We start from the raw sequence: 23,856 nt of genomic DNA, 5'->3' as shown, positions 1-23,856 counted from the left end.
TGCAGTGCACATAAAATAAGCCGATGATGACGCTAATAATGTCTTTGGCGCCATTGCTGCTGCTGTTGACGATGATGCCATGGAAGTAACAAATGCATACTGTGCGATGCTCGCCATCTTTATAAGCAGGTGCTACTGCAGTAGGGAGTGCAGCTCAACAAGATTCTAACCAGGAGCCTGTACTCCTCACCATTCACGTGTTGATAGAACTTCTGTTGTGCCGTATTTGGCATGTTTGTGTGAACCTCCGCGGTGTGTGACCTGTGTTTTATTGGTGGCTTGCAGGATATATGCTTGCAACCTTCGCAAAACCCGGACGAGCGAGTGCGTGCCCGCGTGTTCCGCTGTCTGGGAAGCTGGTTCTCGGTGGGCGGCCTCCGCCTAGAAGACCCGATATTGCACAAGCTTTTGGGGCGCGTGTTTGAGGCCCTGGTGAGGACACGGGAATTTTTTTTTGCCTTCATGATGCTGTGGGAAGAAAGCGTGTGTGTATTTGGGCCGGGTGCCATAGAGCATGAAGTGGGGTGTCTGTATACTGTAGAATATCAGTAGTATGATCACACTGGATACAAATTTCATGATGATGACATCACTCTGCCTTGACTCCACCCCCGTTTGTCCCCCTCGCCCCCTTAAAATACAAAACAAGAAAACTCGGCCTTTTCGTTGCGTGGTGTCATGCAACTTGTCGGCCATTTTCAAACTCCTTGCAACTTAATCAGGAGCCGGCAATGGCACGTGACCCAGTCTTGGTGTGCCAGCAAGCATTCGCTTTCATGGGCAGCGTTATCTCTGTATTCCACACCTTCCTTTTTACTTTGTGCCCGATGACAATTCAAAACTTCTCTGCCTTTGCGCCCCTCAGATCGCACAATACAAAGTAGCTTTGCTGCCTCAAAGAAAAGTATAGAGATTCCCTTATGTTGTGCAAATTATGTCCATATCACCATCAGGCAGCAGTTAGGATGCAGCAGGAAATTATAAAAAATAGGAAATTTTGAGCAAGTCGGCCATTTCATTGCCGCGTTCCCCTTATTATCTCAATTTTTTTTCCCCCACTTTTCGGTGATAAATTTTTGCAGCGTCCCGAGAGGTTTCTAGTGTTGAGATTCTACTGTATTTGGAATTCGCACTCAGGCATGCACCTAAAAGTCGTAGACTGCTGGCTTAGCTTACAACACTTATGTAATGTCAAAACTTGAGTACCGTATTTGCTTGCGAAAGACCCGTGCCCCCACGTATCCTTTGAGGGGAAAAATTTTGACAAAAACAATACATGTTTCACCAAACATTCAGTTTCAACCTCATGGCATTCAGTATCAGTTGGTACTGTGACTAAAAGATTTAATGTTGCTCGAATATCTAACATCACGGATGGCATCGAGAACCACCAACTGTGGGAGTGTGTCATTGAGATAGTAAGCCCCGCTGGTGACAGGAGGAACGTCAATAAAGAATGAGCTGGAACTTGATCAGTACCACTGGATCTCCAATAAATATGTGTGTATAGTGTGTAGCCTGCATTTGCAATATTCTGTACATCCTTTATTACCATGTCTGCGTTTGTTTTTTTTTTTGGTAGGTAGTCATACAGCCGGCTCGTGCAGGAGGCCAAGATTCTGAATAATCATAAAAAAAAAGGTTCAGGTCCTACACAAGTAAATGTGGTATGCTTTTAAAATATGGGATTCATTCTCTAGGAAAAATATTTATCAGCTTGAACTTCTACAAAGAAAATTCATTCTCTTTGTTTTTTGCAAGTACAGTAGATAAGATTCTCCCTCCCAGCTTATAAATAGCCTTTATGATACAGTGAAATCTCTCTACTATAAACTTCGCATTAACAATTTTTTAAGGTTCACAAAGATGGGAAAAGTCCCCAGCCAAGAGCCTATTGTTTTAATGTAAAATATGTTTGAAGTATGTATATTACGATTTCCAAAGTAACAAGTGAAATTTTATGGGTTTTCTGTGCTAATAGCACCTCAGTGCAACAAATTTGTAACCTGAAATATTGCTGACATTGGCGACTTATGAAGCCGTGAAAACATATTTGCTCTGCTAGTACCATTGCCGTCAGCAGCACTAGCAGCAGATCTTCCTGGATGGCTCTGATTGCAAATTGGTGCCAGCTCATTGCCATTGCCTGCAGTAATGGCGGCTCACAGAAATTGAACCTACACTCCGGTAGAAACACTATTCGGCACTGCGAAGACTGTGAGGTTGCAGCCATTGCAAAGTGCGGAATCATTGGTGTATTTCAGAGCGATGTGTAGTGCTTCAATTTTGTTTACTTTAGGTGTCTTAGTTGGTTGGTCCAGTTTAGAGAATTGATATCGTTTTCCTTTCTTGAGTAAATGCTGTAAGCTTGATGCTTCAGATTTTTTTTTCTTGTGTGTATTGCTATTTTCAACAGTTCTTGTAAAAAAAAAATTGATGGTTTTAACGAAAAATTTGTTCACAACAGACAGCAGATTTTAACCCTTTAACCCCCAATCCCGAGTTGTACTCGTCCTGGGAGGTTGTACCAATATCGCCAATGACGAGTCACACTCATTCAGCTTGGTGTTGTGCTGCTTCCTCTGCCAAAGACTAGTTATGGTGAGAGAAAGCTGGCCTCAAGAGTAGCTTTTCGTTTGTAAAAATTTTTTTGTTAATTCTAACCAGAAATCAATCAAGGACTACACATTCATAATGAGAATAACATAGAAAAAATTATGACAACATGAGAAATTTGGGAAATTTGGTACATTTTTTTTGGAAATAATTTTGGGAGGTTATAAAGAGTTAACTTCTACGAAATGCAACTAACCACATCAAGTGCAGTGCAGTGGATGTCAAGAACAATTTCTCTGTTGCCTTGTTTTTATATGGGAGCTACCGAGTTTCCTCTTAAATTTGAAAATGAATTTGTTTCAGAAAAGCCCTAGTTCATCCTCAAGTGTGCACGAAACAGCGACTGACTGCATCTGCAATGCTCTCATGCTAATAGGGGTAAGAGTGCCAGCTCTCTTGCATGGACTGTTATTTGCACGTTGGTTCGCAGCGCTTGGCCATTGTGTTATCAGAAGTCTGGTTCTCAAGGCTTACTGCTTATTCGGATTGCAGTTCGTAGCTGGTTATTCTCGTGTGTCATTGTTGCCATTCTAGGCATTCTAGGCCTTTGCATGTTACCAGTATTAACTTTTTTTGCCCAAGGGAATATATTTGGAGTGCACTTAAAGATACTTTTGTGCAAGTTGAGAACAATTAGAATTTTTTTGCACCATTCATTACCTCTGGGTGAAGTTTGCGGGCTTGTTATGGTTATTTGTCACAAAAGAATGCCTATATGTACGCACATTTTCGTACTGTACAAACTCTGACTTGGCAGGTGAACTATCCTGAGTCTTATGGTAGCTTGTTAAACAGTCTGTACTGCAGAGGTGACAGCTGTAATTTGCACAACTAATGTGGAGCTTAGAGGACAGTGAATGTGTTGGATATATGTCGTCTCCCGTAGAAAATGCCTATTCTCGGTGTACTAGCGAGCTGTAAACCACACAGCCAAAGAAAAAGAATACCAAGAAACTATTTACCTTCTAAAAATAATTTTTCTTTTGCTGCAGTAATAAAGGCTAGTCCAGTGCCATGACAAAAACACTGCACCCAGCAACCTATTGCTAGATCACTCAAAGAATTCCGACAGCAATTTGGACAAAATGTGGGAACATGACATTGGAGCGACATTGTTTTACTGTTACTTTAAAGGACCGTACAGCAATAAAGAGGTGCTTTTTAGATATTTAGAATAACTTTCAGGGCTGGTCACTTCGAGGAAGCAGATTAGTCTCTCGTGACGGTAGCACAGGCACTTGATGCCAGGTTAGGTGAACACCTATATGGCTGATGTATTTGCCATGTACTCTAGACTTCTGTAGGTCCAAGCCAGTGTCCATGCATTTCTGTGGACCCAAACGTTCGTTATTTCGATCCTAAAATTGGCCTTCGCCAGATAATTCACACTTGACCAGTCAGCACGCACGCAGCTGACCTCTACGGTGACCGCAGTAGCAACCCCTTAACTGGCCGTGTCTACTTCTGCGGAGCTTAGAGGACAGTGAATGCGTGAACACACGTCATCTCCCGTCGAAAATGCCTGTCCTCTAAGCTCGGTGTGCTCTTGGAACATTTTTCAAGCAAAATGGAAGTTCAGAATGGCTGATTTAGCCATTTCTAACACTCGCCCTCTTTTTGTTTTTCCCCAAGAAAATTGGGTCAAAAACTACGTTCATGGAGTTTGTATGTTTTGCCGCATAATATGGCTGTATTGCGGGGAAGCTAACTTCAAAAAAAAAAGCCGTGCGGCGAAGATGACTTTAGGAAACTGGCCAACACTGCAAAACATATAATATGCTTGCCCATTTCTCTTGCTAAAATATCTGGTGTGCATTAGTTTTTTCTGCGACTGGCAGTCAGAGCATGTCACTTTTGCTTGCAGCTAGAACATAGTGTGTCACATACTGAAAGCGTAAAGGTGCACGATGAAATGTGATTTGACGTAACCTTTCGTCGGCAAGTTGTAGTTGTACGACGTAGTTATTCCTTAGAAAACGGCACTGATTTAGAACAGCTACATTGCACAATGTGCGGAGTGAGATTTCTGTCAACACACCACTCGCGTAGCATCTGCAGAGTTGTCTGCTAATCACAAAAGTGAGGTGTACAAATGTTGGAAATTTCATATGTGAAGCGCTCTTTGTTACTCAAGCCATATTCGGTTAAAGAAGTTGAAATAGAGGCCCTTATAATTTTTTTTCTCTGTCTTTCATGATGTTTTTCTCTAGCAACACTCGTCACAGTCAACAGCCTTGGCTCAAGCCTTGGTGCAGGGCGTGTACACCCTTGTTGAGTCCTACCATTTATCGGTAGCACATGAAGACTTGGACAGGTATGATGGCCCTGGTTTACTTTTAGGGCAGGGGGTGGGTGGAAACTTTGTTGTTCTGGGGGTTATTCCTTCCCATACTGTCTAATTCTGTGTGAATCAGATGAAAAGCAGGAGGCATCGCATGGTGCAAAAATTTGTTATAAATATTTCGAGAAAAAGCACTCTTTTTTTTTTTTCCACAGTTCTTCGTGTGGCACCGTGTGCACTGCTATTTGGATGATTTGGACAAATTTAAAGCTACAACCGCTCAAGCTTTGCGATCAATATTCGCGACCCTAGTTGGCGTAAACGCGGCACGACGCGCCGCTGCAATTTAAAGTTGCTTTGTTTACGTTGTTGCTGATAACGGTTCATAGTGGCATTCTACGTTTCGATCTTTGCACTTTTTCAGCCAAAGCGACATAAGAATTTTTTTTTTGCTTCATGGCTCGCAGTGCCCGTATGGCCGATGCTGCAGCCGTAACGCCAAGTTCGTTGAAAAATGCCAGCGTGCCGCTGTAGTTTCTGCTTCCAGCCAACTAAAAGACTTTGCTATCGTATACATAATCCACTCGTGTCCTGCTGATAGTAAAATATGTCACAAGCGCTAAAAAAAAAAAATGGCAGTGGATGTGGTCGTAGTATCGAAATCCCAGGTAATTGGAACTTGCTGAGCGCTGTTTCCAAAGGGCTACAATGGCACATTTCGCTTTCTAGGTGACGTTTTTAATGTGAACTTGCAGTGTGATGCAGAAAATTGCCGGGAACAAAAATGAAGGTACTGTACTGAAAACCCTGGTGTTTATTGTTCTTTCTCTGTGTTCTCGACTAGATCGGTGAACTACTGTCGCATCTTCACAGAGCTGGCTGAGTCTCTGCTCGACGACATGGTTCAACATCCAGGACAGGTAGGCCGGACGTTTGCCCACACATTCTGTGCATTGACACTTCCTGTAGTGTCCATCACACAAGAATAAAAGTGTGACCTGTGTGACGAAGAAGTGCGACCTGTGCTGTGCTCAAGAGTTGTTGAAGCACAGGGGAAATGCCGATTCCTTGCTGAAAAAAAAAAGGGATAAATACCATATTTATCCTATTTTAACGCACATCCCAAATCTAACTTGCACTCAGTGTAATGTAAGAAAACACTCTGCCTTCGAAAACAACATGCACTCAATTTTATAACAAGAAGAGTAATGTGCCCTTCAATTTTTTAGTCCGAAAAAGAATAAATCTACAGAGTTTACTTTCACAGGGTGAAAAGATTGTTGTGGATATGACATTTACAGGCAGCTCTCCATTGTGTATAGTGTTAACTACACCATGTCATCCTCTGATCTATCCACTGCATTATATATTTTGCATTTCTTGAGTGACCCTGCAATGAATGGGATGATGGCCCATGCCTAAACTAACCTCTTCACTAGTTCATTCCGCAAAGCATGCAAGTGTTTGTATGCTTGACGTGCTTCTGTTGCTGCTAACTTAGCATGGAAAAAGTAACTTCCCTTTTGAATGAGCTTTTTGTAATGGAAGCGCCAAAAGTACCTCTGATAGTATTTGAATTGCAAGAATTTGACTTGTTAGGGAAGCCGTATTTGTGAATGTACAGAGGGTTTTTGGGGTAAGAGAGGAAAAGTCCATAGTATATTGCGAATGCAGTGCTGTGTGGCAATACCTGTATGCCAGTTGTAGGTTCATGTTTCTTGTCATGTGACATAGCAATCATGGCACTTGGAACACCGACCACTCCAGTTGCGTTTTACACAAGAAATCTGAGGTTCCATGCTAGACGAAGAGCTTTGGATCTACAGTTGAACCCACTTGTAACAGTATTTTAGTGCTAAGAAAATCCCATTGTTATAGCCGGTAATTGTTGGGTTAATGCTAATAGGGTTTCACAAAAGGAAGCAGAGGGGACAAACATTCAGTCATTTTATTTAGACTGATAGAAGCATACTCAAACCCTCTTTAGCATTGCCGGTTTGAACAATACTCGATTGTAACCTTGAGCAGCTTCCCCACTTCCAGTAGCCAGATTTAATTGTTATAACAGATAATGCGGCATGGGCGCATTGAAGTAAGCGGTTTATTTTGCCACAGAACATACACCAAAGTTGACGGTGCATCGGCTGCTTATTATTATATCTGATATATTGTTTAAACCGGTATCGTTATAAATGGATTCAACTGTATTCAGAAGCAGAAAGCACGCCATACAAGAGCTACTTATAGCACCTATAATTGTTTTAAATCTAAGCTTTCTTTGCAAATTCTCCTGGACTTTCTTGACTGTAGCTGCTGAAAGCTGCTGGGTGCTGCTCCTGTCTTGTCGAATAGCTCGCGCTTAAAAAGAGAATTGAATCACATTCTCAATGGTGGGATTGAACCTCAATGCTCCAGCTTTGCATCCCGATGCTCTAACTATTAGGCCACAATGGCACCTATGATTCTATCGTGCCAGCACCAACTAGGTCTTAGAAATGATTGTTGCATGTGTCACATTATGTAGCACTAGTGCACGAGAGCATATGCGTGCACCTGAGCAGATGTGAAGGTGCTGTGTTTGGACAGCTTGTTACGTGGATGATGTGGTTTGGGTGAGGGGCCTTCGGTATGGCCTTGCACTCACATTGCATTAACACAGAAACTAACACAGGTTTGAACACATTATGCATCTTCGCTGTATGTGAATTCCAAGGAGGTGTTGGATCTGCCACAACTCTTTTTAGCATGAAAGTCTTTTATGCCGGGGTCCGCGATAATCTTCCGCTACGGATGTAACGTTCGGCTCCAACGAGTAAAATATGTTTTGTTGACAGGGGTGGCACTGCCATCTAGGAGCGGTGAAGCGAAGTACTGCGTCGTGACACTAACGAGCGCCGACAGGGAGCGCTTCGGTAGTCGCAGCACAGCAGAGGCTTCAAGGCGATATAGCCGGGTGTTGGCGCTTTCCGCACATGGTTTGTCTTTCGCGTCGAATTAGCCTGTGGCGCCTCGTCGCCTACAGGAAGGCAACGTCGTCGACGGGCGAATCTCGCTTGGGTCCGGCGAGAGGCAGGCCAGCGTGAAGCAGAACGCCTTCGTGCGTTCGTGATGCACGCTGTGAACTCTGCTACTCGTATTCCTGAAGCTGATTACGTCGGAACTCAACTGGCTGCCCAAGACACTACGGAATCGGACCAAAATGCTCTTACCGTCGCCGAAGCGACTCGGCAGCTGGACGCCGCGCGCCAAGCAAACCTGCAACACGGTCGCCGACCCGCAAGCTGTGCACCTTTCGCTGCAGCGGACCGTGAGTTCACGAAGCAAACGTGCAGCAGCTTCTGTGAAGACACGTTTCACCTTCGTGTTCTACTGATTCCTATGAAGGAGGGATCAGCCATAATTTTTGGTAACATTTCTGTTGTTCCTGGAAGTAAAATATCTCTTCAGATGGAAAATTGGGCGAGTTGGTGAAGCTTCATGGTAGCTACAGCGCGACAGACGTGGCCAAAGAACTAGAAGGGGACACAAAACGGCGCTGCCTAATAACTGAATTTTATTGAAAGAAAACATCCAATATTCAGTCATTGAGTTGCCTCGTGCCATAGCTATTTTTTTGTTACGGTGGTTAATCAGCTGTTGCCTGTGTATCAGTGTCAAAACATGTTCCTTCTGTGATATAAAGGTTGTTTTTGATAGGGTATCTGCATATGCTGGGGCAGACCGGGTGTTGGTTATGTGATGTGAGGTATAAATGGAATGTTTTCTTTCAATAAACTTCACTTGTTAGTCGGCACCGTATTGTGTGCCCTTCTAGTCCTTTTGATCATAAATATTCTTATTGGTCTTAAGATAGGAAATAGGACATTTTGAGGATTAAAAAAAGGGGGGGGGGGAAGCGGTTGTACCAGTTGAAAAAGTGGCAGAAGGAATACTGTTCTGCCACAGTGTGATGAGCATGCCACGGTACTATTTATAGTTAACCTGGTCCTGTACAATGCGCCTTGCACCATGTTCTTTACAGGGCCTGGGTGATACACGTTGTTTGGACTTGCTGCTGACCTGCGTCGGGCACTACGACTACGAGGTGAGTGACTGGTTGGTTGGATGAGCACCAAATAGTTTGAGTAGTAGTAGCAGTAGCAGTTGTAATAGTTCACTTCATGCACCGTACAAAACATGAGAACTGAGAGTAAGAGGCAGCTTGACTAGGCTGTCACCTCTTTTATTTGGACGAGTATCAACACCATCATGTTGCAAGAAAGTTAGTCACGAACTCTTATGGCAAAAGGACATACAATCTATATGAATGTACTAAATGAGTAAAATACAGTCGCATATTGCCTGAAGGGGACACTAAAGAAGAACGTAAAATTAAGCTAGCTTGCTTTGCTGTCATAGTATATTGATGACTTTTGCTGAGAGCAGCGACTTGACATGTCAGCAGCTACAAATGAAGACACATGTTGTATGCTTTAGCATGTTACATGTTTACCCGTGCAGGAAATGTGCCCTGCAGTGGGATGCTATGGCTTTCCTCATCTGAGGCAATGGCCTTTGAGAATAACAAGGTGTCTGGTTAGGTTGCATGTGCCAGGGGCAGCAAAGTCCTGTGGCAGTAGCACTGCTTTGGTTGTGCTTGTTATATTAAATTGTAGATTACTTTTCTCGATTAGTAAATGGGTGACTGTAATCGTGTGTGAAGGCATGATACATCAGAAAACAGCTTAAGAGCGAAGACAGGTGGTGTTGTTAGGCTCCTCCCATTGACATTCTTGCACCACTTACCTTGTGATGTCACCTACGGTGGCAGTGCCTGGCCAAGGTTATTTGGGACAATCATTTATTAATGAAAAATCGTATGCACACACACTAACTGGCATACACTTAAGCTGTGATTTTGTAGTGATGCCTTCTTCAATGCTATTCCTTTTTGTGCTTTTCGCGCTTCTTAAGCGGTCAGAGTGACACTCCGCTCATGCTATCACTGGAATCGGCCGTCTGTGAAGGTTGCATGATAAGAGTGACATAGAATCGATCGGAAGAAATCGCACATCGCGACCCAACTGTCGTGTAATAAAAGAAAATGCTTAGTATATGGCACAAATAAAGAGACTTCTTGGCCATACAAAGCCAGAATGTGCAAAAATACTGTGAAAGCTGAAAGCTTTAAATGTTGCACGTGCACGTTGGCACTTGGTAGTGTTGCAGTGAAACAATAATGTGGGAAACGATGCACATTGCTACAACATGTGCTTGTGGCGGCCAGTTTCGGAAATAGTTAGGTCTCGCATTGCACATGGATATTTCAGATTAAATTACTCTCTGTTGAACTTGCTCCTCCTGGCCTCCAGCACAATTGATTAGTCGGTTTTGTCAGTTGTAGGTTTTTTCTCTTTATTTGTACCCACATGTTCTCTTAAACATGGGTACATGTTCTCTCTCCCTCTTGTCACAAACTACACGCTTTTGTCATGAGCATGACCATTGCTCACATTACCTCACTATGTAGGTGGCAGAGATCACATTCAACCTCTGGTATCGGCTCTCGGAGGCACTCTACAAAGAGAGCAACGACGCGCTGAACGCCTTCTTCGGCCGGTACATCCAGATGCTCCTTGTTGCCCTCTGCCGACATTGCCAGCTGGACCCAGACAAGGTGGGAATTACTCAGTGGCTTGACCTGATCTGGTAAGAATTTGACAGGCTGCCATTGTATTTTGCTGCTTGTGGGTGTGGCTTTCTGCTTCCTTTTGGCTGCGCGTGGGAAATAGTAGATTTCCATGGCCACCCACGTTGTATTACTTTTTTAATCAGAACCATGAACCACGTATGAGTATGCCTTTTATTTTTTTAGAGCACAGCTCCAAGGCACCCGCTCCTGCGGCGAGCATAGGTGTCGCTCGTAACCGAGTGAACGAGCTTAGCGAGGAATGAAAGTGAACGCGAAGCGCAGCGGGAGATGAAAGACGCGAGGAGGAAAGTGGAGGCAGAGGGTGCAGTGGAACCATGAGGCGAAAAGCAGAGGAGGAGGAGGGTATGGCAAAAGCGTGAAAAGCGTAGAGTGGTGACCGTGGCTACAAGATGGCGCTAGAGTAGTGCACGTCGCCTGGAAAGTCTGTCGGCGGCGGCTGAGGTGAATCGCGCCCACGCGCTGGCTCTCGTGATCTCCAGATTAACGAGGCAGTTGCGCCACACTTCACTCTGTTCGTAACGTGCTGTACGAGTTAAAACGCTTGCTCACGCCAGCGTTTTAACAGTGGTTGTCTGAGGTCATCAAGTGTAATCTATTCATGTTTGCTTGCACGCGCTGACACCATGCTTGTTAATTCATTTAGTAAGCAAATGTGTCCAAGTTTATACAGCTGATAAAACTTCTATCCCTACTCCATATCACTCTCTACTACTTTGCTATCACAATTGATGCTTCGCCTTTCGGGCGGAACTGTGACTTTTTTAATGAGTGTCTGAAATTAGGGTAGCCAACTCACATGTAGAGTCTACCTATAGTGGAACGAGTCAGTTTGTCAGTGACACGCACGGTGGCGCATGTGTGCAACAGGCTTTGAGTATGGCTGCAGTTTAAGCTTTGGCTTCAGCGCAGAGTTGGCTGCGCAGTTAGTCTCTAGTCAGCTTCCTAGCCAAAGAAATCGCCGTATGTTGGTGTGGTGCCTTATTCTTGGTGGGATGAGTTGTTCGAGGTCCCCTGTGTTCTGCTTCAGGTTGTATTGCCCGACGAAAGTGCCTTCACTGGCTCGGAGTCGCTGAAATGGAGTGCATTCTCTTTTCCTGAAGCAGAGTACAACCCCACGGGAGAGAGAAAGGTGCCAGCCACGTAATAAAACCAGGACATTGAGTCGGAGATGGAATAAGCACGCAGAAATGCAGGCAGAGTTTGAGTCGTCAAACGGCGTGCTGTAATGAGTCTCTAATTTTGCTCGTCCTAATACATTACGTCAATGGGGCGAGTGCACTGCTGCAAAGTGGTCTAAATAATTGAGTATGTCCGAATAATCGGTTGTCCACTATAGAGCAAACTAGGGTAGCTAACATTCTAGTTTAGGTTGTGAGGAAGAAGTGGTGTTGGGCAGGTCACATAATGCGTGGAGCAGATAACAGGCGGTCTACAATATTTCAATCAGATTTAGTGGTGTGAAAGCAACTCCGCTATACTGCACCAGTCACAACGTATGAGAAAATCAATAGTGAAGGCAGTTTACAGGAGTAAAAGAATCAGTGCCACTAGAAACGAAACATAGTTAAGGACGGCAGAGGATTAGGTGAAGTGATGAGATTGTGAAATTTTCTGGCTTAAGATGGTGTCGGGTAATTGCAGATCGCTGAAGAGAGGTTTGCTATGCATTGGACGTAAAATGTCTTGCTAATCGTGATTGTGATGCAGGAAGGGGTGCCATCCGACAAGGATGACTTTGGCGACTTCCGGAATCGTGTTGCAGAGCTCATCAAGGATGTGGTCTATCTCGTGGGCTCTGCCAACTGCTTTCACCAGGTGGGCTATTGTCTGGCAGTGACGTTTCTGTGAGCTGCAGAGCCAAAACCTGGATGGATTTGTTGATGTTCAGACAGTAGTGCTTTATTGGTCGAACGGAAGATAACGTGTACTCATTTTCCTTTCTAATTACGACTCTTAGGTGTTAAACCCAATGAGTTATTAATAATAATATTCTTGTAGTAAACCACATCGGTGGCTCAGTGGCTATGGCTTTCTGCTGCCGAGTGTAAGCACACGTATTTCGATTCCTGGCCAAAGTGGCCACATTCTAATGAGCACGGGATGCAAAATCACTCATGTTTCTTAGATTCAGATGCATGTTAAAGAACTCCAGATGTTAAAGATTAATCCAATGTCACCCACTACGACGCCACTCATAGCCTGCGTGTTGCCTTGGGACATTAAACACTACAATTTTAGTTTATTTGTTTTGCCATTGTTGTTATTCAAGGTTGATCACATTTTCCCGTCCCTCTTTTCTCACTGGCAGATGTTTGAGAACCTGAAAAACCAGGGTGCTTCGGCCACTTGGGATGTCACCGAGGCCACCCTGTTCGCCATGGCTGCCGTGGCAAAGAATGTTGTGCCGTAAGTGCTACTCCTGGCCATTTGTAGCTGCAGTTACCATCGTGGTCACCGTGTCCATCCTTACCGTGACGCTGTCATCATTGTCGAGTAATTGTTGTAATTGCGCCATTGCCATCATTTCACCTCCTCATTCTCAGCTTTGGCCTCGGCAAATGGTGAGGAGAAACAAAACCTTGCCCACTGTTGCCACTTGGGCATGAGCTCAAGTCTCTGCAGCCATGTGCATTTGGGAGCAGGATGTGCTAACCACTGCACTATCATGCGGCTTTGGCACTTGACGATTTGTGCAGAGCTTTGTGCCCAAATCGGACTGTTATAGTGATGGCCTCAATGTGTATGCCTTATTTGCTTGGCTCTATTGTAAAGCACACACAAGTTTTTTACTGTCATAAGAGGAAAATGCAATGTCTTCGATTGTAATGTGCACCTTGATTTTTCGACTTCAAAAAAAAAAAAAGAAGAAAAAAAGGCAGAATGCAATACCCTTCATTGTTCCCTCACCAGAGTCTTATGGTAAAAGACAGAAATATTGATTTGTTCTCTCTTGAAAAAAAAAATTTGTAGCATCCGGGCCACAATGGACCGGTGCTTCCGGCGCTCACTGGAGCTTCTGGCACCCGCAATATGGCAAAGAATGGTCCTTGAGATTGGGAGTGGGATCAGGACTGAAACATAGTGGCCATGGCATGTTTCTGGCTCTGCCACCAGTTTTGAAACTTGTAGTCCACAAAGGCATAGCCTTCAAAATCTGTTTTTGTTACTCGGAGGCAACCGTCGCTGGTGCGTTTTTGGCCACCATCTGTAGCAGTTTCGGTTTGATTCCGATGTGCATGCCATATTTTAGTTAACTTCTCCGGAAAGAACTTGCGTGTCAGAATTGAGTAAATGCAGCACACTAGAGGCCCTAGCAGGCAGTAATGTAGCAGAGGAAGACAGCGTCTGGGCAGTTCTCAAAATGACAATGGTGTTCATTATGAGAGCCGGCCGCTGTTGCAGTAAATTAGTTCAGAGCCGGAGGAAGCGCTGAAGGGGGTGTGCCGGTTCTTTTTATATAGATTTTTTATTTTATTTTTTCATTCTTCCCCATCTGACAGGGAGGAGAACGACACAGTCCCCGAGGTGGTGGAGGCCATCTTAAAGCTGCCTGCTGAGTCGCACACAGCCGTGCGACACACCAGCATCCAGCTGCTGGGCGAACTGTGCGAGTGGATCGACAAGCACCCACAGTACCTGGGTGCGTACTCGCCTGCTGCCTGTTTCGAATGCATCTTGTTGGAGCATGGGTTCTCAAAGTGAGGGAGGCCCTCAGGGGCTCAGTGAGCCCCTGATAAGATTTCCCTGGTTCCGCACTCACCATGTAGTTAAGACAACATGAGTCTGATACGAACGTCTCGGAGCCAGCACTAGCAGCTGCAACATCGGAAGCTGAGTTAAAAGAGCTGCTCATGTTCACACGTGTTGAGGTAGAAAGCCGAGAGCAGTGCAATACATCGTCACAACGATCTGTCGATGACCGTGCTGAGAGAACTCGAGGCAGCAGCACCGCTTCCATACTGCACAGTACATCATGCAGCTGGAACGAGTGTTTCTTGTGTCGATCTAAGAAGCACGGTACACGCGCCTGCGACGCCAACCTATCTCTTGTTTCCAAAAAAAGAGAAGCTAGCTAAGGATAACCGCTGTTATAGGTGCACATCACGAGGCCACCAGGCACGGTCTTGCCATGTTAAACTCACGTGCTCAGCTTGTCACGGAAGACACGCTTCGAGTATGTGTGACCCGAACTACAGAAAGAAAGGCACTACAGCGGAAACTTCGCGAACAGCGGTGGCTTCGGGTAGCACAGCTGTGTTTGTCTCATCGCAATCAGTAATGCTTTGCGACAGAGATTCCACAAATGCTTGCGTAAAGACGGACAAAGAAGTGTACCTGCAGACTTTTCACGCTTTTGTCGTTAAAGTTAACAGGTCCAGATACATCAGAGGGATTCTGGATGGAGGCAGTCAGAGATTATTTATCACAGAAGATCTCGCTGTAAAACTGCAATTGCAGGTACTGGGAGAAACCCGAATTGCATTCGACACGCTTGGCAACGCATCCCCAAGTTCTGCTGAAATACGCAAGGTTGTTGAAGTACTACTGCGTAGTCAACACTGCTCCGACATCCATATTGTTCAAGCAATTACAGTTCTCGTTATCTGTCACGACATTGCTGCGCCGACAGCTGACAACAATTTCATTCAGAAGCTGCGACGCGAGGGCAAATTTCTTGCTGACGACAAGAATTTTCTTGAAGCGGAGACTGAGAATGGCCTCAACTTGTTGATTGGAGCTGACCATCTTTAGAAAATCATGACGGGAGAAGTTGTCAGGAGCAAAGAAGTTCAAGGATTGGTCGCAATCAACACGGCACTTGGTTGGACACTGCAAGGGCCGAGTCGCCAAAAAGCCTTTCTTCACTGTGACGCTAACGTTATGGTCTGCGTTCTGCGAGTGGAAACGATTAGAGGCAACGAAACAGCGCTACATTGGAAAGAAGACCAGAAACAGTTACTTGGAAGCAACCATGATACCGCGCTCACACGTATGCAAAAACTGGCAACGAGGCTATCGATGAAAGGATTATTGGAGCGATACGACACAGTCACTTGGGGAATACCTGGAGCTAGGGCACGCTGAAGTGGTACTTAAGGATGTTCCCATTGATCGGGCCACTTATTATATGCCACATCGGGAAGTTATACGAGAGGAATCGCTGACCACCAAGCTCCAGGTTGTGTTTGACGCATCGTCACATGCTCAAGGCTTCCCATCCCTCATCGACTGCTGCGATAAAGGGTTCAACCTCAACCCAGAGCTTCTACAAGTACGGTGCTCATCGTGCGATTCGAAGCATTTTCACGGCGTCATGTGGACAGACTCAACTAGCACGCTGAGCTGCATCCGGGATGACTATGAGAAGTTGGGTCACTTTGTAAAGCATACAGTGAAGGAAATTGTGGAAGCTGCTGACCCACTGCTATGGCGTTACTGCCCAGGAGAAGACAAACCGTCAGATTTATTGACTAGGGGCGTGTTAAGGTTCTACGTACATGTCGCAGCTGGTGGAGGGGACCTGAATGGCTATCCCAGCCAAGATCAACCTGGCCTACAGACTCAGACATGAGCACACCGATCTACGAAGAGTCAGAGTGTGACACGCAACATGTACTTATTCAAGCACCAGAAAAAGTGGACACCCTGATGGACGTAAGGAAGTTTAGCAAGCTGCAGAAGCTCCTGCCTGTCACCGTCTGGGTACAGTAAAACCTCGATAATTCGAAGGTCGCCGGACCGCGAAAATTCTTCGAATTAAGTGGATTTTCGAATTAACCGAAATGAATTATAAAAAAAGAAAACAAGCAAGAACTTGCAGCAAAAAGAAATCACCTTTATTTTCCATGTCCGAGAAAAATTACTCAATGTAATTACCGATGCGGGATTACTTGGCGCGCTGGTTCGCCGCCCCTAGTGCCATACTCTCCAGCTGGCTCAAAAAACGTAGCATACAAATATTACCCGCACTGCACTCAACAAAGTTGCGGACGATGTTCACGGAATCGATAACTGCCGCGAAAGCGGGCGTGGTGGTGCTTGACTCCAAAAATTTGGACTAGCTGAATATTCCGGACTTCAAAAATGCACCGTCAGGGTTCCCATTGAGTTCATGCATTTTCGCACCCAATTTTTCGGACGAATTGAGACCCCAAAGTTCGATTTTGCGGACTAAATCGCTCTTTCAGAGCCGCGCTACCCAATCTTGGAGGCCGCCATGTTGGATTTTGCACTGGCTTGGATTCCAGTGGCTCGCTGTGTAGCCTCCAAGATTGGAACGCGCGCTATCAATAGAGAGCTAGCGCAATCCTCCAGTCTCCGAGGCCATGCCCGCTCTTCCTTGGCTGACAAAACGCTCCAGAGTACTGCTCTTTTTCTTTTTTCTTAGTAATGCGCTCAGCACTATCGTTGTAACCATTTATTGTGGGATGTTTTTTTTATTGCGACACCAATTATATGGACACTTCAAGCGGATTTTCGCCGTCGGCGTCGCCGCCCTGAGGTTCCATACAAAGTCCAAGGGCGATAAAATCAGCGCCGCGCGCCCGCCGTATGTGCTCTTCTACTCTTCTAACTGCGTACTTAGCGCCGGAGCGGTTTTTCGCGCGCACCGTATCTTGAAAGCGATCTCCAGACGGCTCTGACCTTTTGTATGCGATGTGCTCTCGCCGCTCAGTTTCCGTTGAAGGGATAGACCGCACGAACCTTCGCGGCCGCGCTCGTTCGTGCGCGCTGACACCACGCTTGTTAATTCAGTGAGTCTTTTTTTTTTCCTTCTCTCAAGTTTCAGTTGCTATTTTGAACGTGGCGTGTACACCGAGCAGGTGTCTCGGAGACCCATGTCTCAGTGATCGGCGCTACCTCCTGTACCTTCGCGAGAGCTAAGCGGTGCGAAGCTCGTTTCTTGGATCTTCGTGGCGAACTCCGTCGGCGGAGATCGCCAACGCGGTGACGTTCGTGTCGACTGTACACGGAGACGACGTCATTGCTGCGCAAATCCAAGCAGGTCGATCCCCTCCAAGCGTAGTATGAGGCAGGGCATTATTAGAGATTTTTTTAAGCCGCACTAATAACTTTTTTTTTTTCGGCCGAACGAGTTTTCCGGACTATTTTTCAGTCCCCTCGAGCTCGGAAAATCGGTTGGCGACTGTACGGAGCGCCCTAACCTAACCGCCGCACGTTGCTACTAGCCGGAAACTTCGAATTATCCGAATAGAGCCGCGCCGGCCATTCAAATTATCCGGTAGAATTTACATTGAGAATGACGGGACCGCTCAAATTCTTCGAATTAGCCGAAATTTCGAATTAACCGAGTTCGAATTATCGAGGTTTTACTGTATTTTGGTTTGCGGATCTAAGCCGTCGTACTCAAACGTCACTCGGAAGAACTATTTCGACAGAGGAGCTAAACTTGGCTGAAATGTTCAGGATCTGTCGTGTCCAGCTCGAAGTATTCGCGAATGATATTGAACACCTTCGGCTTAGAGACACTGTCAAGAAACACTCTGTATTGCGCGATCTCTACCCTTACCTGGATCACAGTGGGTAGCTTTGACTTAGTGGCCGACTTGAAAATACGGACACTACAAAGCCCTTTCCAATATGTCCTGCGCATTTGCGTGTCAGACATTCATTTTCTGCCTCCCCAGAGCCAACCAACAGTGACTACGGAGCTCTAAGTGCTCAGGCTACGCGACGTGACCTCATCGAGGAGCCTATATTCTCTAGAAGTATTTGGCCACTGGGACGAGTCGTGGATGTCTTCCCTGGCCAAGGTGGAATAACCTGAGCCTGCCATGTGAAAGCTCAAGATGGGAAGTTTATAAGGAGGCCAGTGCAGAATTCGTACAAGCGCGAATTGGACAACGCTACTGGGCGGCGAGAGTAGGTAGAAAAAGACAAACGCGCACAGGCGGGCACTGCGAAGAGAAGATGAAGAGGTTGAAACGATGAGCTCTCTGTCTGGTTTCTTCGCGTCTCGTTAGTTTTCTACAAAGGGGTTCATTGAACCTGAGCCGACCATGGTAGGCTGTGCTCTTTAACCGTAGGTGGTCGAGCTTAATCTTGAGCCTTCGACTACGTTGTCCCTCATAACCCACTAGGCAGTTTCTGACCATTAAACCCTACAATATATATTTTACCGTGAAACCTCGTTACTGTGAACAAAGTTTTCAGATTAACGAACATTTCAGAAACCCCTTGCTTAGATTCAGATTACAGTGGAATCTCGATGATACGAATCTCACGGGGTCACGAAAAATATTCGTATTAGCCGAAATTCGTATCATCGAAACACAATTAAAACTAGCTAAATTAGGGGGGACGCGGGGATCGGATCGTGAAAATCGCGAGAAAAATTTATTTTTGAAAACCACGCGTTTTGGTATCTGCAACGCCTAATCTACTCTGTATCAAAATGGTTTGGCTGAAAACGCACTAAAAGTGGCCGAAAAAGATTAATTCGTTAATGCGCAGGGCGAGAAAACAGCGTTAAATCGCGCCAGATCACCGCAGTTCACGGAGACATATCTCTTATTTCCCGCCACCGAGCGCCGCCATCTTGGTATCGTTCGAAAGCTCAAAGTTTCGCTGTTACGATTCTCATTTCGTCCATTGTCGCCATCTTGTAACAAACGCACAAACACAAAAGAAGCGCAGGTCTGCAATAGGTAATCATACGGGCCCTCCGATGAAAGCGGGCCTCCGATTGGCTGCTGTACTGAAGGGCGTCTCTCCATTGGCTGCTGCTGTGGCAGGGGCAAGATGGCAACCGTAGTTGCCTGCTTTGTAAACCACACCGACGTCTTCACTTGACAGGCAGAATTCGGATTACTGAGAGCTTCCAGGTTAGTGACGGATCGTTGCTTGTTGGAGAAGAAATTTTGGACGAAGCATGTCTTCGGAATACGGAAGCGCAAGCCTCCGACGGCAAGAAAAATACGGCGATTAGCGGGAGAAGCGGAGGGGCACCCGACTGAACGTGTCTTGCTACCTTGCACCGTGGATTACGTGCCGCACTATCTTGCACCGTGTGACTCCAGCAGCGAAAACGACAATCGCCCTTTGCCATCGGCACCGATAACGCAGTCGACGGAAGACGTGCGAACGGAGGCTCCCGCGCCTCGGCGTACGGCCGTGTGAATCAGCCGAGATCGTACCTCGGTAGACATAGCTAGCTGCGACTAGGCAAAATCGCGCAAACACGAAGAACGCAGCCCGAAGCACAGCAGCCACTCCGTCCGATGGCATGCGGAAAAGGAGGAAAAGCACAAAAGCAACAAAAGCGCCACCGCTTAAAACTCTTCACACCCAGTCGCGGCCTCCGCGCTGTCTAGCGCCGCGTCTCCACGCCTCCGCACCAAAAGAGAAAGGGAGACTGCGCGCTGTTCTCTTGCGCGGCCGTCAGTGGGGCGGCGTTTATTCGTATCAACCGACGCGGGTTGAAAATCGATTTGTAACAACCATTCTCTAGCACGTTGCAAAGTAATGGGGCTCGGCCGGGGCCACAGAAAAATTTGTATCATCCGGTAATTCGTATTAGCCGTGATCGTATCATCGAGATTACACTGTACATTAAAGAACTCCAGGTGTTAAATGCTTATTGTTCCAATGTAAAAGTAATTCAGTACTCCGAACTTCGAAATACCGAACTTTTAAGAATAGCGATCATTATTCAGTTTTAGTGGTGTTGGAGCTGGCAGTCGTGGTCTATTCGAAGGTCCGCGAGGTCAATCTCACCGCTGTCCACCAGTTGTTGGAGTTGGGGACGTTGCCTCGTCAGCAGTTGTAAGAGTTGGAGTCGGGCATATCCAAAGTGGTAGCTGGCCCATTCAACGTCTTCAGGGTCCATGCTGACCCTGAAGACGTTGAAGGGAGGAACAGGTACTCATCGAGATTGAAGAGTACAGTGGGTTTATTTACATTGTTTACATGAGAAATAGGAGAACGAGACGTTACGTCTCATCAGTCTAGCATGACTGGATCGAAGCATTGGCTACATCTCAGGGCAGCTGGGAGAGCACTCCCGATGACCCGCAAAAGTCTCTTAAAATCCTTGTCCAAGCTGCGGTCCCACCATCCTCCAATCAGAGCATCGAGAGTCACCGATGGTCCGCCTTGAGGGCGAGGGTGCGCATAATTCCCCTGGCGCCTTCGTTTCCCGACCACATTCGGAGAAGTGCCCTCGGGCACGCACTGCTCACTCCCCCACATAAAGGAGGGGACACTCGTAGACAGGTGGCGTCGCGCCTGACTTGAACTGATGCGTCTGTTGTTCCTGGAATGGGCCAGCCATCGACGGGGTTGGAGAACGGCCTTGGCGGCCAGCTGCTCTGTTGAGCGGCCGTGAGAAAGTGTTGTAGTAGGGCCCTTTTCCAAGAGTCTGCTCTTCCTATAGTGTCCACGTACTCTTTGAAAGGTGTAGAGACATGATGTCGCCGCTGATCTATCCCGGCGGGACGGCTTTTCAGCCTCCTGAAGCAATCCGTCGCAGGTAAACAGGAGATACTTCCAAGATCGCTGCCCCCGCTGGTCGCCGAACGTAACAGTGGTCGTGTTGACAGAGCCGCCTCGGTACTACGAATTCATATTCAGAAATCTGGGGATCCTTAGATTTCAGTGTATCCTTCATGGCAGCCGGAACAGTAGGCTAGCAGACGCATGGGTTCGGAAACCTGAGACGGTGCGGGAGGAGCTTCTCCCTTTTTGTTTTGGAGGCGACGACGCATCAGGTTTTGCAAATGCATACTCCACCTGAATGCATGCCTCCGTTGCCTAGCAACGGAGGCATCTCTTCCTTCTTCCTGCACGCTTCTTCTTCCTGGCTGTTCTTTCTTTTGTGCTTCTTTACGCGGCTGGTCGTGCCATTGTGTGGGCAGAGAAATTTAACCTCCATGCTCGCAGGGATGCCACGTGGCCTATCCTGTCCAGAAAGACGGTGTCATTTACGCCCGTGTGCATTTTGGAATACTAGTTCGGGTGCCGACCTAGAGCGAGACAGTTGCAGTGTCAAGGGCAAGAGATGTTAAAAAAAAAAGACAAAGCACATGTGCTTTGGAGGTGAGATGGAACTTCCTTCTTGCCGATAGTTTTGCCGGTGCTGTGGTTTCTTCTGCACGTGCCACTGTTACTATATGGTGCATTGGGGGTGCATGCACTGACGGTTTGATGGGCGTAATGGTTAATGTTGAGGATTTCACTATAATGAACTTTCAGAATAATGAACAATTTGCCATAGTCCCCTAAAGTTTGATATATCAATACTGTCTTTGGTAACAGGTGGCAAAGTAGACCATTATCGAATGTCAGGGTAATGCCCACAGCTCATTGCTAAAGGTGCTCATAGTAAAGTTTCCAAATCTAATTTGAATACCGTGAAAACCGTCAATGATTTCTTCCAGTTACACCCGAACCCGTTTATAATGAACTCGATAGTTCCGCGATAATTGGTCGCTATATCAGTAGTTCATTATGGACTCACCCTTAAAAATACTAAAACATTAACCACATTGAATCTGGCATCAGCAGTTCCAATTCGGCAGCGTTTTGGTCCAAAAACCAGATTTTCAGTGTCATTTTTATTACCGGTGCGTTCCCGCATCTAGCTGCAAACTTGTGTTAGAAACGTTTATCTAAAGAACGAAATGTGGCATCATACATTTCGAAACTTCAAGCAAGTGCAGCCGCCGTTCTTAATATGAGAGCTCGGGATGAATTTTACTACCAGTGGGACATGACTGTGTTCTGCACAAGAGAATGAAGCGTTCAGTTTTTCCGGAGCGTAAACTTCAGAACCTATCGCGGCATTCCGCCATTCTGCAAAGGTCTGGGACATCATGGTCTCGGCATTACGACTGCATGTCAGCCGCACAAGAGCTTCGGGCGGAAAAATGTGATGTTCGAAAGTCAAAACGTCACCGCAAACCGTTATCAGCAATCAACAACGTGGAAACGAATCGCTGCCGAACTGTGATCTCGCAATAATGGCGAACCTAACAGCCGAACCTTTGCGACATTGCGTGGCAGTAGCGCGTGTTGCAGCGTTCTCGCCTACTCGGGCCGCGTTGACAGGAACGCTTGAGCGGCCATTTTTCCCGTATTGGAAGGACATAGATGGTCGTTTAAAATTGTTGAAACAGGCGTAATGCACGCAGTGTCGTACAGACAATTGCACAAAAACGAGAGTGACGCTGTCGTGACATTCGATGTCGCACCGGTGCATGCGCCAATGCACGAGCCACGCCATGCTGTTTACGCTGACCGTGCTTACAATGGATGTGCATGACGCCAGTGCGGCTCAGCAAACCGCTGTTTTGGCAGATATCGTAGACGGTGACTGAGTGGACGACCCGAAGCTTTGGCCACAGCTTCAGAGGATATGTAAGCGCTTTGGGAGCTCATTACGCACTGCCTAATCAGTGAAGCAGCGTATATATGGTGCTTGCACAACAAAGGGGCTAGAATTATATTCCAAGCTGTCCAAACTTTCCGATTCTGTATTAAATCAGGGTCAGTGTCTTTTGCTCTTCGTTCTTTATTTTCCGAACACTTTGAGGCAGCGGCTTGTCATGTTTCTGACTCTCTAACATTCCTAGGTGTGGTCACTATCTTATCGATTGTTTTCTGCCTAATCACTCGCGGGTGTGCTCAGTTGCGATAAATTTGTTCTTGCCGAGCACCATCCTTTGAAACTAAATGTTCTGTACTTTGTAATAGCTTGCAGCAATGACTTATCACTAGTCACTCGCTTACTCTTTGGACCATCACAAGATGTTCAGCTTGGAACATTTGTGTGCTATCGGCGTAGTCCATCATCTATGCTTCGGCGCATTGATTCAAGTGAGCACCCAATCACTTGTTCTTGATATGTGGCAATATAGTGGGGGCAAGCTTACGTGTGAGTTGGGGGTGTATGTTTGTAGATAACACTGAGGAACTTACTATGCCAGGAGGAAGCGGCGCTACTCTCCTTGTCATAATGTAGCGAGCGGTACTCACTTTTGCCGACATTCTGTGGTTGAAGTCCTCTCTTTGGAGATTAGCGATACAACACTGGCGGATGAGTGAACTTTTTTTTTATCCTCGAGGAAAGCTGTGCATCGCGAAGGGCTGGCAAAACAGACAGTCCTTGTGCAGCAGTGGCCGTGAAGTTGACCACACAGATTGATTCCACTCTTGAATGCCAGTCACTATTTTTGCAGCCAACTGCAGCACACGTCTTCCCTCTACTGTCCCACATTTTACAGCATGAACGAAACACAGTGCATTA

At 46.3% G+C, this 23,856-nt stretch overlaps 1 protein-coding gene across 1 annotated transcript in view; it reads left to right on the top strand.

Moving 5' to 3' along the window:
* LOC119463970 (transportin-3-like) overlaps positions 1-23,856 on the top strand; it is a 59,308-nt gene that overhangs the window by 9,841 nt on the left and 25,611 nt on the right. Inside the window, exons 4-12 of the mRNA XM_037724793.2 lie at positions 256-432; positions 2,920-2,994; positions 4,827-4,930; positions 5,742-5,817; positions 8,919-8,981; positions 10,407-10,553; positions 12,297-12,404; positions 12,898-12,995; positions 14,090-14,229. Coding sequence (XP_037580721.2) covers positions 256-432; positions 2,920-2,994; positions 4,827-4,930; positions 5,742-5,817; positions 8,919-8,981; positions 10,407-10,553; positions 12,297-12,404; positions 12,898-12,995; positions 14,090-14,229 — 988 coding nt within the window. The remainder of the gene's footprint in view (positions 1-255; positions 433-2,919; positions 2,995-4,826; positions 4,931-5,741; positions 5,818-8,918; positions 8,982-10,406; positions 10,554-12,296; positions 12,405-12,897; positions 12,996-14,089; positions 14,230-23,856) is intronic.

The sequence above is a fragment of the Dermacentor silvarum genome, chromosome 9, assembly GCF_013339745.2.
Source record: "Dermacentor silvarum isolate Dsil-2018 chromosome 9, BIME_Dsil_1.4, whole genome shotgun sequence".
Classification (NCBI taxonomy): Eukaryota; Metazoa; Arthropoda; class Arachnida; order Ixodida; family Ixodidae; genus Dermacentor; species Dermacentor silvarum.
The sequence above is the reverse complement of the archived record's forward strand: the minus strand, read 5'-3'. Positions and strand labels throughout refer to the sequence as shown.